This window comes from Cherax quadricarinatus, chromosome 24, assembly GCF_038502225.1.
Source record: "Cherax quadricarinatus isolate ZL_2023a chromosome 24, ASM3850222v1, whole genome shotgun sequence".
Classification (NCBI taxonomy): domain Eukaryota; kingdom Metazoa; phylum Arthropoda; class Malacostraca; order Decapoda; family Parastacidae; genus Cherax; species Cherax quadricarinatus.
In genome coordinates this window covers 13,962,043-13,979,717 of record NC_091315.1, presented here as the reverse complement: position 1 = coordinate 13,979,717, position 17,675 = coordinate 13,962,043, and the positions used below count along the sequence as shown (strand labels likewise).

The window sequence follows — 17,675 nt, the reverse complement described above, 5'->3', positions numbered from 1 at the left end:
CTCACAGCTTATCAGAGTGAGCCTAGCTCATGGCGTAGATGTACGGTTTGGACCCTCAATGTAAAGCCGTAGATCTACGGCACTGACCCTGAAAGGGTTAAATGTGGACATTGACAGCAATATTAATTCCAGGGTATTGGACAGTGAAAGGATTAATTGATGGTCAACTGTTATAATATCCTGAATTTCTTTGTTTATAAATTTTATTTATTTTAATCAGGGAAGGTGCTGAACTTTGGCAATGGGGAAGCATTAATTTTCAGTCCAAGCAAGTGGAGATGTCCAGGTCCTTGGATCAAAAGTCCCTCACTGGCATCAAGGCAGTTAGTTCCCTTCAGGGGTTATTTAAGACATTTTGCATAAAGCAGTATTTTCATATACCATGTTATGCAAAATATCAATTAAAAAAATATACTTTCAGTATAATAAAAAACAGATATTGTAACTTTGAAACAGTAGCAGGTCTGCATAATTTCAAATGAAAATCTCTCTCAAGAAAGGTTCTTGAAGCTGATGAAGGGCTCTTGACCCAAGGAAATGAACCTGCCTGCCCCCTTCTCATCCTTAGATTGAACCCAAATGCCTCACATCCACCTCCTCCCCCCCAGTTACTGAATAACACACACAGGTTTAGTGCTTCCTCATCGATGTAATAATAAACTTATAGATTATGTACTTTATTATTATCAAAAAACTGCAAATATTTATACAAAAAGGTTTCAAACTGAAACACAGCCTCTCCTCACTTAGCGACGTACTCATTTACCAATGCCTCGGACTTGCAACGGGCTCTCTGACCATTATTTATACCTAAATAGTGTATATTAGAGCTGATTTCCTCCATTCTGTTTATTTCAATACACAGTGGACCCTTGGTTTTCGTGTTTAACCCTTAAACTGTCCAAACATAGATCTACGTTTGCTCGCATAGCACTCCGAACACAGATCTATGTTTTTTTTTTTTACATGCTTTCAAATGGGGAAAATCAAGGTCGGAGCACTACACATATAAACATAGATCTACGTTTCAACAGTTTAAGGGTTAATCTGTTCCAAAGAGATCGGCGAACCGGAAATTGGCAAAAACTGAAACCATTTTCCCCATAAGAAATACATATGTAAATCCAATTAATCAGTTACAGACACCCAGAAGTATTGGCAAAATATTTTTTTTTTTAACTTAAAGATAGATTTACATGCACAAAAGAATGAACATTCAACATGACACTTACCTTTATTGAAGACTGATGTTGGTGGATGGAAGACAGGGAGGAGGGGAGAGGGAAGAGAGGTTATTCTTCGGAAGGGAAATCCCTTTCCATAAGGACTCTAGGTACCAAGTCCTTACCTGAGGTCACTTCCCTTCTTTGTTTTTTAATGCCACTAGGACCAGTTTGAGAGTCACTGGACCAGTCGCACAAAAAATTGTTCCAGAGAGCTCTGTTTCTGGTGTCTCTTTAAAATTTCCCTAAAATGGGACATGGCATTGTCATTCTTCCACAAATGTTTGCACCCTACTCCACATTGCACAAATCACTACCACCCTCTACCACCATCACTACTACTCTCTACCACCATCACAACCACTACCACCCTCTACTACCATCACAACCACTACTACCCTCTACCACCATCACAACCACTACCACCCTCTACCACCATCACTACCACTCTCTACCGCCACCACAACCACTACCACCCTCTACGACCATCACTACCACTCTCTACCACCATCACTACCACCCTCTACCACCACCACTTTCGAATTTTTCTACAATCTTTTTCTTTAATTCTACAATGTTCCTCACTTTCTTTACCAAAGGATTGGCACTAGGAGCTTTCTTTGGGCCCATGGTGGCTTATTTAACAGACATACACAATAAACAAGTGCCACAAACAATGGATTATTACAAAATGTTTTGTGTGACCTCAAGGACATGTTCACTCACTGAGAAACAACGCAACACTGCCTCAGAATGTATGTGGGAGGCAGCTTTGTGTGTGCTCTGGGCAACGGACAGGTTCCATACCATCAACAAAAATGGAGGAAATCGGTGAAAATGGAACCAATATTTTGACGAAAAAAATCGGTGAAAACGGAAATCTGTGATAACAAAGATCGACAAAAAGGGAGGGTCCACTGTACAGTATACTACTATATAAACATTTAAAAATATACCAGAAATGTTATAAATAGTGCAAAGGTGACATTAAAACAATATCAAAGATGGTTGACACAAATCCACTACCATTATAGTATGCTCCTCACTTAGCGATGAATTCATTTAACGATGTGGTCTTAGGAACGGAACCCCGTCGTTAAGTGAGGAGAGGCTGTACTTTTAAAACTATTTAACAAAATTATTTATCATTGTTTTAATAATTTAAATCAGCAGTAAATTTTAGAAAATAAAACAATGTAGGCAATATAATATGCAGTTTGACAAGGTTTACTGAGGATAATATCAAAGTAGACTTTTTTTGAGTACATATAGTAAAATTTTAAGGTTTAAAATAGTCTTGCTCTCATCCATCTAACTTTATCTTTATTTATAAACTATATTAATGAAAAAGAACCTTTTATAAAAAATATGAGGAAAAGTATTAAAATATGATCACTTACAATTACAAAGAGCACAATGTACAATGTTGCACAGTACTAAAATCTGATGTAAGCAGTCTTTAGACAATGACCAATAAATGATGCAATTAATACCATCTATCAGGGCACCCATTGGCCCAGTGACCACGACGACCTGAAAAATGAAGATAATAATTAGTAATAATAGAAAAATAATAATAATACTAATATAATAATCAGCTATTGTTGATCACATTAGGGTAGTAGGGGGTAGAATCTTTTATCCCAAGAGAATATATTTTAACTATATGCAGTGCTCCTCAATGAGTATGTGGGCATATGTGTGGACTATCATTATTTTTTTTTTTTTTAGCAATAATGGCAAGGTTTGTGAATTGCAGCTGTGAGAAAGTCAGTGATGTTGTGAGCAGTTGTACTGATGGTTATGAAACAGTTACACTGGTTCTGAGTATACTTTTGGTGTAAGTATAAACAGAATCAATGTACCACATCGATAGTGGAGCATCTACAGATTCATGGGTTTTACTGCTTTTAGTGATGAACTTTGTCAAGTCTAATTATACTAAACTCACTGATGAAACTAGTGCCATATGCTACATAGCTCTCAAAATAACCAAAATACTATACAAGCTTGATACAAAATATATGTTATCGTTGGTGCAGCAGCAAAAGTATAGCTGGGAATAAAATATAACAAACCTTATATACAAGTCGTTTTTCATTTACATACATGCGTACTTGTGATGTTGGGTGTTGGAGAGGTATAGGGAGGGAGGCTGGAAGTAATGAGGTGGTGTGATGATGACCATGTGGGTGGCAGTGTCAGTGGCCTAATGTGGGTGGTAGTGTGGATGATGGGTGACTAAGCAGGCGAGTGTGCAGTTGGTATGGGCAGTAATCAGGGTGGTTGGTGGCTATATGACTAAGAATGTAGATGGCATGTTAGGGTGTGGGGGCAATGAAAACATGGGTAAGGAGTGGGCATGGGGTTGTGGGAGTGATGCTGTGAGGGCAAGAAGCTGTGAAGTGGTGAGTGAAAGCATGGAGTAAAGTGTGGGACTGTGTGGGCTTGAAGATGTGGGGTATTGGTGTGCCTGTCAGTGGCCTGGTGTGGATGATGATTGGATGATGGGTGACTGGGTGGGCAATTGTGCATGTGGTAGTAATGAGTGTGGTGTGGAAACTTATCATACCTAAAAATTCCACTGTCAGAGTCGTACATAAATATTTCAGGGTCGTGGTCATGAGATTTTACACACCCTTACCCCCAACATTACACTAGGCAACTGTGAGAACAGTGTGGAAATTGACAGATTTATGCCTTAAGAATGATTCAGGTAGGTTTAAATTCTTAGTAAATAATAATAGAATTAATAATATAGCCTTAGACATTAACCCGCTGACTGTCGCAAGCCCATTTCTGAAACTCTTCCTATGTCATAAAATACAGTGGACCCCCAGTTTACGATATTATTTCATTCCAGAAGTATGTTCAGGTGCCAGTACTGAACGAATTTGTCCCCATAAGGAATATTGTAAATTAGATTAGTCCATTTCAGACCCCCAAACATACACGTACAAACACACTTACATAAATACACTTACATAATTGGTCGCATTGGGAGGTGATCGTAAAGCGGGGGTCCACTGTATTCGAAAAATAAACGCATTTTTTTTCTTACCAAAATGTTAGGGTTAATCTACCACATGTTTTATGCCTTTTTTTTTTTTTTTTTTTTTTTTTTTTGTTATCAGTACTTACTGAGATATGGAGGCATAAAGTTGGTAGAAAATGAGCTGTGTATGGCAACGGCGGCGAATGCCACTTACCCGGTAAACTTTTTTTTACTCCCATTCGATGGTTTCTTGTTTGTTCCACTACTTTATTTTTTCAGGTAACTTACGTGGTCTGCGAGACCAAAAGTAAGGTGCAATGTACATATATACGACTTGACTTAAGAAATCGTAATGACACGATTGCAAATATACACTTGTTGTATACAACACATTATGTGCACAAAAATAATTATCAATATATTGTTTAGGTAGTAGGTTGGTAGACAGCAACCACCCAGGGAAGTACTACCGTCCTGCCAGATGACTGTGAAACAAAAACCTGTAACTGTTTTGCATGATGGTAGGATTGCTGGTTTCTTTTTCTGTCTCATAAACACGCTAAGATAACAGGGATATCTTGCTACTCCTACTTACACTTTGGTCACACTTCACAGACACGCACATGCATATATATATATATACATACATCTAGGTTTTTCTCCTTTTTCTAAATAGCTCTTGTTCTTTTTTATTTCTTCTATTGTCCATGGGGAAGTGGAAAAGAATCTTTCCTCCGTAAGCCATGCGTGTCGTATGAGGCGACTAAAATGCCGGGAGCAATGGGCTAGTAACCCCTTCTCCTGTATACAATTACTAAAAAAGAGAAGAAGAAAAACTTTATAAAACTGGGTTGCTTAAATGTGCGTGGATGTAGTGCGGATGACAAGAAACAGATGATTGCTGATGTTATGAATGAAAAGAAGTTGGATGTCCTGGCCCTAAGCGAAACAAAGCTGAAGGGGGTAGGAGAGTTTCAGTGGAGGGAAATAAATGGGATTAAATCTGGAGTATCTGAGAGAGTTAGAGCTAAGGAAGGGGTAGCAGTAATGTTAAATGATCAGTTATGGAAGGAGAAAAGAGAATATGAATGTGTAAATTCAAGAATTATGTGGATTAACCCTTTGACTGTTTCCGACGTATAAATACAGTGGACCCCCGGTTAACGATTTTAATCCGTGCAAGAGGGCTCATCGTTATGCGAAATAATCGTTATGCGAATTAATTTTCCCCATAAGAAATAATAGAAATAAAATTAATCCGTGCAAGACGCCCAAAAGTATGAAAAAAAATTTTTTTTACCACATGAAATGTTAATTTTAATACACACAAACTGAAAAAGGCATGCACAATTACATGACACTTACTTTTATTGAAGATCTGGTGATGATTGATGGGATGGGAGGAGGGGAGAGCATTATCTTCTTACTGTTTAGAAGGGGAATCCCCTTCCATTAGGACTTGAGGTAGCAAGTCCTTTTCTGGGGTTACTTCCCTTCTTCTTTTAATGCCACTAGGACCAGCTTCAGAGTCACTGGACCTCTGTTGCACAACAAATCTGTCCATAGAGCTCTGTACCTCCCGTTTCTTCAAGACTTTCCTAAAATGGGCCATAACATTGTCATTGAAATAGTCACAAGCACGGCTTGCAACAGCTGTGTCAGGGTGATTTTCATCTATAAAGGTTTGCAGTTCAAACCACTCTGCACACATTTCCTTAATCTTTGAAGTAGGCACAATGGATTCCACAACTGGCATAGGCTTCTCAGGGTTAGCCCCAAACCCTTCAAAATCTTTCTTAATTTCCATACTAATTCTCACCCTTTTTACCACAGGGTTGGCACTAGAAGCTTTCTTGGGGCCCATGGTCACTTATTTTCCAGAAACACCACCGAAAACACTGTAATAATACGAAATATTCCGAGTGTATGCTTGGATGTTACCGCGGAGGCTGGCTGGTAAACAATGGGACGGCCGGCACATGTGAGGGCACATTGGACGCGTCTCGGACGAAAATCGGTATGCGGGTTTTTAATCGGTATGCGGGGCAAAAATTTTGCGATAAAAGTAATCGTTATGCGGAAAAATCGCTATGCGATGCCATCGTTATGCGGGGGTCCACTGTACGTCTTACGAGCCAATGTTTCTGACGTATTTATACGCACAAATTCTAGCGGCTTCAAATCGCGCGCCAAAGGCCTGGTAGGCCTACACGGGAGAGAATGGGTCTCAGTGGTCGGTGTGCACCCTGTGAAAAAAATCTGGGACCTAGCGGTGCATTGTGGGAACGCCATGTTGTCAGTCCATTTTCACCATGCCTCTCGGTAAGAAGTTCCTCACTCCTCGGCGGATTGGAGGTCTTTTGTTCCCAAGTGATAGCTCTAACAGCGATGAAAATGTCAGTGACAGTGAATTCAAGGGTTTTCAAGTGAGTGTTACCGAAAAAAGTGCCCAGGATAACATAAATAGTGACGAAAACCCAGATGACCCACAACCTTCGACCTCTGGTGCTGTGCCGGCTTGTTTACATTCACCTTCGCCTGTACCAGGACGAAAGAGGAAACTATTTGGTCGTGTACAACACCCTGATGATAGCAGTGATAGTGATAGTGATAGTGATTTCAAGGTCATTGAAAGCAGTTCTAGTGACAGTGAGAGTGAATATTCCCCAGTGAAGCGCCAGTATGTACGACGTAGCATGCGGTCTGGTAGTGTTTCATATGTTGTTCCAAGGGGAAGGAGAAACTCTGGGAGCACATCCCGTGGCCCAACACCACGACCTGATAGTGAAGATGACGATATTGTAACGATGGGTATGAATGGTGACAGTGAGGGAGGAGGCAGTGGTGGTGATAGTGAGGGTGGCACGGCCCATGTGGCACCATCACCGGGCCACGCTACTAGCCACGCGGCTGACTCAGCAGAACAACCAGCCTCACCCTACCCCACACTGCCACAACCTGCACCACCACAACCTGCACAGCCACAACCACGGTACAATATCCAGACCCCACCAGCAGACCGCATCTGGGATTGGCAGGACGGTGACGAGTTTGTTCCCAGTCCCCATGACTTTGATGAAACACAAAGTGGAATAAAGCCATCTTGTCCACTTGGGAACAATGCCAGTGAACTGGACTGCTTTGAGTTATTCTTCGATGAACCCCTGATGGACATCATTGTCAGGGAAACCAACACATACTGTGAATACACCATGGCAAATACAATTCTCTCACCAAAATCACGGCTACACAAGTGGAAGGAGACAACTGTGGCAGAGATGTACCTGTTTTTTGCCACAATAATGCTTATGCCACATGTGTATAAGCACACTGTCACCACATACTGGACAACAGATCGCCTGATTTCAACTCCAGGTTTTAGTGACATTATAGGTGTCAATCGTTTCCTGATACTGTTGCGTATGTTACACTTTTCAGACAAAACCAGGCCTGACAGAAGCGACAGGTTATATAAGATAAGAAATGTGTTTATGTACCTGAAACAAAAGTGCTGCATGTATTTTTATCCCTTCAGGAAGCTTGTTATTGATGAGTCCTTGATTTTATTCAAAGGAAGACTCTCATTCAAGCAATATATACCAAGCAAGAGGAAACGCTTTGGTATAAAGCTATTTGTACTGTGTGATTGCAGAAGTGGTCTTGTTTTAGATATTATTGTGTACACTGGCAGTAATACTTTGAGAGATACCATGAAGTTATTGGGTATCTCTGGTGATGTGGTTCGAACAATGATGGAACCATATCTTGGTAAGGGGCATATGTTATTTACTGATAACTGGTACACAAGCCCCTTACTCAGTGATTTCTTGCGAGTGAACTTGACAGACGTGTGTGGCACAGTGCGTGGTAATCGCAAACATATGCCAAGGTTCGACGCTGGCACTCACAGAGGTGAGGTGCAAGCCTTTGCTGCCAATGACATCATGGCTTTTCGGTGGCATGACAAACGTGATGTCACATTGTTGACATCAGTTCACACAAACGAAATGGTACCCAGTGGCAGGGACAACAGAGAGACCAATGAACCCATTCTAAAGCCTGCAGCTGTCATGGACTACAACCTCAATATGCGCTTAGTGGACAAATGTGACATGCAGATTGGGTTTGCAGACTGTGTACGCAAGAGTTATAAGTGGTATATCAAACTTTTTTTCCATCTTGTTGATATCTCTATGCTAAATGCTTATAACATATACAAGTTGAAGACCAACAAAACACCAAAATATGGTGAATTTTGCCTGTCAGTAATCAGACAAATAATTGCAAAGTACAAAGGAGCAACTCCTGCAATAGACCAGCGCCCACAGACGTCATCTCGTTTGAGGCCTGGTGATCACTACCCCATACAACTGCCTCCTACTACTGCCAAGAAAAATGCTCAGAAGAGGTGTTATGTATGTATGCATACCACAAAACGCCCACAAACACGCAGAGACACTCGTTTTATGTGTGAGGAGTGTGAAGTGCCCCTCTGCATATACCCATGTTTCAAAGAGTTCCACAAGCTGCAGCAGTTCTAGGAACGTGCTTAGTGACTGTACATATGTATATATATTATGGAACAATAGTAATAAACATTGTTTTGTATTGTTTGTTTGTGTAAACAAAGTGTATACACAAACTAATAGTGATAAAGTTTGTTCTGTTATTGTGTTGTAAATAATGAGTGTATATTTGAACAATGCACCTTACATTGGTCTCACAGGCCACATAAGTTACCTGGAAAAGAAAAATATTGAAAAATGCAAGAAACCTTTGAATTAGAGTAAATAAAAGAATACCGGGTGGGCGGCAGTCGCCGCTGTTGCCATACGCACGTCGATTTCTGCAAACTTTGCGGCTCTATATCTCGGTAAGTACTGATGGCAAAAATTTTTTTTTAGGCTTAAAACACTAGTAAAAATATTCCTAACATTTTCATAAGAAAAAATAATTTTTTTTTTTTCGAATATTTGGCGACATAGAATGACAGTTTCAAAGAGGGCCCTGAAACAGTCAAAGGGTTAAAGTAAAGGTTGGATGCGAGAAGTGGGTCATAATAAGCGTGTATGCACCTGGAGAAGAGAGGAATGCAGAGGAGAGAGAGAGATTTTGGGAGATGTTAAGTGAATGTATAGGAGCCTTTGAACCAAGTGAGAGAGTAATTGTGGTAGGGGACTTGAATGCTAAAGTAGGAGAAACTTTTAGAGAGGGTGTGGTAGGTAAGTTTGGGGTGCCAGGTGTAAATGATAATGGGAGCCCTTTGATTGAACTTTGTATAGAAAGGGGTTTAGTTATAGGTAATACATATTTTAAGAAAAAGAGGATAAATAAGTATACACGATATGATGTAGGGCGAAATGACAGTAGTTTGTTGGATTATGTATTGGTAGATAAAAGACTGTTGAGTAGACTTCAGGATGTACATGTTTATAGAGGGGCCACAGATATATCAGATCACTTTCTAGTTGTAGCTACACTGAGAGTAAAAGGTAGATGGGATACAAGGAGAATAGAAGCATCAGGGAAGAGAGAGGTGAAGGTTTATAAACTAAAAGAGGAGGCAGTTAGGGTAAGATATAAACAGCTATTGGAGGATAGATGGGCTAATGAGAGCATAGGCAATGGGGTCGAAGAGGTATGGGGTAGGTTTAAAAATGTAGTGTTAGAGTGTTCAGCAGAAGTTTGTGGTTACAGGAAAGTGGGTGCAGGAGGGAAGAGGAGCGATTGGTGGAATGATGATGTAAAGAGAGTAGTAAGGGAGAAAAAGTTAGCATATGAGAAGTTTTTACAAAGTAGAAGTGATGCAAGGAGGGAAGAGTATATGGAGAAAAAGAGAGAAGTTAAGAGAGTGGTGAAGCAATGTAAAAAGAGAGCAAATGAGAGAGTGGGTGAGATGTTATCAACAAATTTTGTTGAAAATAAGAAAAAGTTTTGGAGTGAGATTAACAAGTTAAGAAAGCCTAGAGAACAAATGGATTTGTCAGTTAAAAATAGGAGAGGAGAGTTATTAAATGGAGAGTTAGAGGTATTGGGAAGATGGAAGGAATATTTTGAGGAATTGTTAAATGTTGATGAAGATAGGGAAGCTGTGATTTCGTGTATAGGGCAAGGAGGAATAACATCTTGTAGGAGTGAGGAAGAGCCAGTTGTGAGTGTGGGGGAAGTTCGTGAGGCAGTAGGTAAAATGAAAGGGGGTAAGGCAGCCGGGATTGATGGGATAAAGATAGAAATGTTAAAAGCAGGTGGGGATATAGTTTTGGAGTGGTTGGTGCAATTATTTAATAAATGTATGGAAGAGGGTAAGGTACCTAGGGATTGGCAGAGAGCATGCATAGTTCCTTTGTATAAAGGCAAAGGGGATAAAAGAGAGTGCAAAAATTATAGGGGGATAAGTCTGTTGAGTGTACCTGGTAAAGTGTATGGTAGAGTTATAATTGAAAGAATTAAGAGTAAGACGGAGAATAGGATAGCAGATGAACAAGGAGGCTTTAGGAAAGGTAGGGGGTGTGTGGACCAGGTGTTTACAGTGAAACATATAAGTGAACAGTATTTAGATAAGGCTAAAGAGGTCTTTGTGGCATTTATGGATTTGGAAAAGGCATATGACAGGGTGGATAGGGGGGCAATGTGGCAGATGTTGCAAGTGTATGGTGTAGGAGGTAGGTTACTGAAAGCAGTGAAGAGTTTTTACGAGGATAGTGAGGCTCAAGTTAGAGTATGTAGGAAAGAGGGAAATTTTTTCCCAGTAAAAGTAGGCCTTAGACAAGGATGTGTGATGTCACCGTGGTTGTTTAATATATTTATAGATGGGGTTGTAAGAGAAGTAAATGCGAGGGTCTTGGCAAGAGGCGTGGAGTTAAAAGATAAAGAATCACACACAAAGTGGGAGTTGTCACAGCTGCTCTTTGCTGATGACACTGTGCTCTTGGGAGATTCTGAAGAGAAGTTGCAGAGATTGGTGGATGAATTTGGTAGGGTGTGCAAAAGAAGAAAATTAAAGGTGAATACAGGAAAGAGTAAGGTTATGAGGATAACAAAAAGATTAGGTGAGGAAAGATTGAATATCAGATTGGAGGGAGAGAGTATGGAGGAGGTGAACGTATTCAGATATTTGGGAGTGGACGTGTCAGCGGATGGGTCTATGAAAGATGAGGTGAATCATAGAATTGATGAGGGAAAAAGAGTGAGTGGTGCACTTAGGAGTCTGTGGAGACAAAGAACTTTGTCCTTGGAGGCAAAGAGGGGAATGTATGAGAGTATAGTTTTACCAACGCTCTTATATGGGTGTGAAGCGTGGGTGATGAATGTTGCAGCGAGGAGAAGGCTGGAGGCAGTGGAGATGTCATGTCTGAGGGCAATGTGTGGTGTGAATATAATGCAGAGAATTCGTAGTTTGGAAGTTAGGAGGAGGTGCGGGATTACCAAAACTGTTGTCCAGAGGGCTGAGGAAGGGTTGTTGAGGTGGTTCGGACATGTAGAGAGAATGGAGCGAAACAGAATGACTTCAAGAGTGTATCAGTCTGTAGTGGAAGGAAGGCGGGGTAGGGGTCGGCCTAGGAAGGGTTGGAGGGAGGGGGTAAAGGAGGTTTTGTGTGCGAGGGGCTTGGACTTCCAGCAGGCATGCGTGAGCGTGTTTGATAGGAGTGAATGGAGACAAATGGTTTTTAATACTTGACGTGCTGTTGGAGTGTGAGCAAAGTAACATTTATGAAGGGATTCAGGGAAACCGGCAGGCCGGACTTGAGTCCTGGAGATGGGAAGTACAGTGCCTGCACTCTGAAGGAGGGGTGTTAATGTTGCAGTTTAAAAACTGTAGTGTAAAGCACCCTTCTGGCAAGACAGTGATGGAGTGAATGATGGTGAAAGTTTTTCTTTTTCGGGCCACCCTGCCTTGGTGGGAATCGGCCGGTGTGATAATAAAATAAAATAAAAATTGTTTACAAAACTTGTTTACACAAATACAAAAATTTTTTTATTACTAATGTTCTATAATATACATACAAATGTACAGTCACTGGACATGTTCCTAGAAGTTCTGCAGCTTGTGGAACTCTTTGAAACATGGTTTCATACACAATGGTGTTTTACACTCCTCACACATAAAACGAGTGTGTCTGCATTTTTGTGGACATTTTTATTGTATGTGCACAGACAAAACACCTCTTCTGATCACTTTTCTTCATAGTAGTAGCAGTCAGTTGTGTTAGGCAGTTAACCTAGGTAAATGGTCGTGTGTCATTATTCCTTCCTTCCTACCTTTCTTTCTATCTTTCTTCCTTCATTTGTTCCTTCCTTATGATTTCTATAATACATGTATATATACACATATATAGTCACTGGACACTTTCATAGAACTGCTATTATCTTCTGAAAGCTTTATGTATGTATGTATGTGTGCAAGTGTGTGCATGCGCGTGCTGTCAAAATGACATACGTATTATACTATCACTCACTATCCTTACTGCCTGTCAAGACCCATGGGGTCCCATACCTTCTTCCCCACCGTCCTTCTTAACCCATTCAGGGTCTGTGCCATAGACCTACGACTTTATGTTGAGGGTCCAAACCATACATCTACGCCATGAGCTCAGCTCACTCTGATAAGCTGTGAGTGGTAAATTTGGGCCTAGATATGAGAGAATACATCTATGTGGTGTGTGTGCACCACATAAAACAAATCCTGCAGCACACAGTGTATAATGAGAGAAAAAACTGAGACCGTGATTTTCGATTAAAACAGTGACTTTGCAGTGTTTTTTCATGTTTTTTATAGTTGTATTTGCAATTTCTTGGTCTCATTTGATAGAAGGGAAGATATATTACAGAAATAGAGATGATTTTGATTGGTTTTAGTACTGGAAATGGCTTGAAACTGAGCTCAAAGTAGCAGAAATGTTAAATTTTTGCCTATGTTCAAGAGTAAACAAACGACCTCACACGTCTAATACATGCCAGCTGGCAGGTCTAATATACATTCACAAATGTGGTGATGATATTTATACAATTATTACAATATTGCATAACAGTAAATCTTCTATTTTTTGGTTTGAATAAAAATTCATTATGTGAATAAAAAGTCAAAATGGAATTCATTTGTGAAGCCTGAAAACATAACTAATGAACAGAGGAAATTTTAGTTTAGTGCCAGGAATGCCTGCATTGTTTATTCTGGACCCTATTTTGAAACTGGAATATTTTGAACTTTGTGTTAAATTGGCCAAATTACCAATTTCCGATCACTTTATTTTGTAGTTGAAACAGTTGACTGGGCGATTTCTTGTGCTCAATTGATAGAATAAAAGTAATACTAGTGAAATAGCAAAGAATTTGGTCGACTGGTATAACGTAATTGGCCTAAAATGGGAGTCAAAGTCGGCAAAATCGCCGATTCATAAATATCGCTGACACATAAAAATTTGCGAGAGCATAATTTTGTCAATTTTCCATCAAATATTGTACTTTTTTGTTTTATTACCTTCAGAAAAAGATTCTCTACCATTTCGTAAGAAAAAATAACAAATTTTTTTTTTTTTTAAATTCTTGGACCCTGGTGCACACTTTGAAATTTGGCCTCTGGACTCTGAGAGGGTTAACTACCTTCCTTTCTTTTTTTTGTCCTTCTTTCTCCCTCTTTTTCTTTCTCCTCCTTTCTTTCTTCTGGTATCCTAGGCATTGCTTCCTCAAAACCGTGAAATTCATCTTCACTGACACTTCCATCTGTGTTAGAGCTATCACTTGGGAAGAGAAGAGGCTCAGATTCACCAGATAGTCAGATACAGTGGACCCTCGTTTTTCGTAAGCATCGGAAGTCGTAATTTTAAAAAATCTTAATGTTTTTTTGTCAAAATATCGACTCATGAATCTTCGTTTGACTCGCAAATAGTTGTTCGTCCCAGACATGTATGCACGGCCCCAACCAGCCCCACACTCCATTCCCAGCCAGTGTGCCACTGTTTATCAGCAAGTGAGGATGATCCCACACATTCATTCAATACATTTCGTAATAATCCATTCATTTTAGTGCTTGCATCTGCTAAATAAGCCACCATGGGTCCAAAGAAAGCTCCTAGTGCCAGGCCTTCAGTAAAGAAGGTGAGAAACACGATAGAATTCAAGACATCATTGAAAAAATATGAAAGTGGAGTGTGTGGGGCAGAGTTTGCCAGGTTGTATAAGAAACCCCATACAACCACCACTTCCATCGTGGCCAAGAAAAAGGAAATCAAGAAAGCTGCTGTTGCAAAAGGGGTAAATGTACTCACAAAAAATGAGATCGCAAGTACTCGAAGATGCTGATAAGTTATTGTTTGTGTGGATCAACAAGAAACAATTAGCAGGAGATGGTGTTATGAAGTTGATAATCTGTGAAAAGGCAAGGCAGTTGCATGCCAAACTCGTAAAGAAAATGCCTGCAACGAGTGCTGATGTTAGTGAATGTAAGGCCAGCAGAGGCTAGTTTGAGAGATTTAAGAGGCATAGTGGCATACACAGTGTGGTAAGGCATGGTGAGGTTGCCAGTTCTGGCAAATATGTGGCTGAAAAATGTGTGTGTGAATTAAAGAGGTGAATTCAAGAGGCTGAAGAATTCAAACCCCAACAAGTGTTCAATTGTGATGAAACAGGCCTCTTTTGGAAGAAAATGCCAGAGGACCTACATCACGCCGGACAAAAAGGCACTACCAGGACACAAGCTTATGAAAGACAGGCTTACTCTTTTCTTGTGTAGTACAGTGGACCCCCTGGATATCGTAGTTGTTGGATTTCGTAAAGTTTTTTCGTCAAAATATCGGCTTGGTGATCGTCATTGAGCTCGGTAATAGTCATTCATCCCAAACACGTCAGCACGGCAACAGCGGCCTGACACTCAGTGTGTCATTGTTTATCAGCCAATGAGCACGATCCCACATGTTCATACGATACATTTCATATTATTCCATTCTTTTTAGTGCTTGCAACTGCTAAATAAGCCACCATGGGCCCAAACAAAGTTCCTAGTACCAGCCAGCCCTTTGGTAAAGGGCTGAGAGAGAGGGGAGAATGTGCCTTCTTCAGTGATTCTGCGATATGTACAATACTAAAGCAGCAAGAGTCGATGAAGGCTATAACGCCAGCCAGTGATAATGTGTAGCATTAACAGTGTCGCAAGAAAGTTAAGCAATTAATTGATAGAAAAAGGACAGCACGAAACTGACTCCTCCAATGTTGGAGGTACATATATAGAGCCACTTGACAACACCACAGCCTCTGCTGCCGCTATCTTCACCACTATGTAAGGCTTATCTTTCAGTGGCCCTTATACACCCAACAACAAACAACACACCACCACTCATCACATACTAATGACATATTTTATTAATTCTAGAGTATATATCATGTTTCTATGTTGTTATTATTGTTTATGATATCATATTAGATGAATTATGCTAGATAAATAAGCTATAGAGTTGATATTAGTTTCATATTGAAGGGCTATCTTGTCCTGTCTCCCAACACACTCCCCTGCTGCTGCCACAGTTCCTAACATATGCCAGAAACAGACCTCTCTGGAACACTTTTTTGAGTGACAGGGGTCCAGTGACTCTCAAGCTGGTCCTAGTGGCATTACAAAACAAAGAAGGGAAGTAACCCCAGAAAAGGACTTGGTACCTGAATTCTTTATGGAAGGGGATTCCTCTTCCAAACAGTAATTTCTCCATCCTCTCCTCTCCTCCCATCTTCAATACACTAAGAAGAGTCTTCAATAAAGGTAAGTGTCATATTATTATTTTATTCATCATGTCTCATTGTTTTCTGTGTAGGTAAATGTATATTTCATGTAAAAAAAATTTTTTTTAATACTTTCGGGTGTTTGGAATAGATTAATTGGATATACATTATTTCTTATGGGGAAAATAAATTCAGAAATCGTCAAATTCGGCTTTAGTCACACTCTCTGGAACAGATTAATTACGATAACCGAGGGTTCACTGTAATGCTAGTGGGGATTTCAAAGCGAAGCCTTTACTAGTGTATCACTCCGAAAATCCCAGAGTATTCAAGAAAAACAGTGTCGCCAAGAGTAAATTATGTGTGATGTGGAAGGCTAACAGTAAGGCATGGGTCACAAGGAAAATTTTCCTTGACTGGTTCAATGAAGTGTTTGGCCCCAGTGTGAATGAATACCTCCTGGAAAATAAATTAGAACTCAAGTGCCTCCTGCTAATGGACAATGCACCTGCTCATCCTCCAGACTTGGATGATCAAATTGTGGAGGAGTTTCGTTTTATCACAGTGAACTTCTTGTCCCCTAATACCACTCCTCTCATCCAGCCCATGGACCAGCAGATCATTTTAAACTTCAAAAGATTTTACACCAAAGCAATATTTTAAATGTGCTTTGATGCGACCTCAGACACTCAATTGACCCTAAGAGAATTTTGGAAAGATCACTTCAGTATCCTCCATTCCATAAACCTTATAGGTAAGGCTTGGGAGGGAGTGACTTCCAGGACTTGGAATGCTGCTTGGAGAAAATTGTGGCCAGACTGTGTCCAAAAGAGGGATTCTGAAGAGTTTGGGGCTGAGCCTATGCCAGTTGTGGAATCTATTGTGGCACTGGGGTATTCCATGTGGCTGGATGTGATTGGCGAGGATGTGGAAGAGTTGGAGGACCACAAGGAAGAGCTAACCACTGAAGAGCTGCAAGAGCTTCATCTGGAACAGCAACAGACCACAGTTCAGGAAATTGCTTCAGAGGAGGAGGGAGAGAGATGGAAGACGGTGCCTTCTTCAGAGATTAAGGAGATTTGTGCAATGTGGAGTAGGATGGAAAGATTTGTTGAGGAACATCACCCTGACAAAGCTCCTGCAAGCCATGTTAGCAACAAGTACAATGACAATGTCTTGTCCCATTTCAGGGAAATTTTAAAGAGATGCCAGAAATAGAGCTCTCTGGACAAATATTTAGTGCCACAGGTGTGCAGTGACTCAAGCTGGTCATAGTGGCATTACAAAACAAAGAAGGGAAGTAACCCTGGAAAAGCACTCTTGGTACCTGAAGGCTTTATGGAAGAGGATTCCCCTTCCAAACAGTAATTAATCCATCCTCTCCCCTCCTCCTGTCTTCCATACACTAGGAAGAATCTTCAATAAAGGTAGGTGTCATGCTATTATTGTTTCATTCTTCATGTCTCATTGTTTTCTGTGTATGTACATCTATATTTTATGTAAAAAAAATTATTTTGTTGTAATACTTTTGGGTGTCTGGAACGGATTAATTGGATTTACATTATTTCTTATGGGGGAAATGGTTTCACAAATTGTCATTTTCAATATTAGTCACACTCTCTGGAATGGTTTAATTACAAAAAATGAGGGTCCACTGTATTTCTTACTGCTAGGCATGCTGAACAAGGACTACTGAAATAGCATTCCCACAATGCACCACTGGCTCCCCGATTTTCTTTCATACTGCG

At 40.3% G+C, this 17,675-nt stretch overlaps 1 protein-coding gene across 4 annotated transcripts in view; it reads right to left on the bottom strand.

Moving 5' to 3' along the window:
- Positions 1-661: 661 nt before the first annotated feature.
- The window catches only part of LOC128690723 (E3 ubiquitin-protein ligase rnf8-like), a 290,771-nt gene continuing 273,757 nt past the window's right edge, over positions 662-17,675 (bottom strand). For all 4 annotated transcript variants that reach the window (XM_070088192.1, XM_070088193.1, XM_070088195.1 and 1 more), the window contains one exon: positions 662-2,756. In XM_070088192.1, the coding sequence (XP_069944293.1) occupies positions 2,710-2,756 (47 nt within the window). In that variant the 3' untranslated portion in view covers positions 662-2,709. The remainder of the gene's footprint in view (positions 2,757-17,675) is intronic.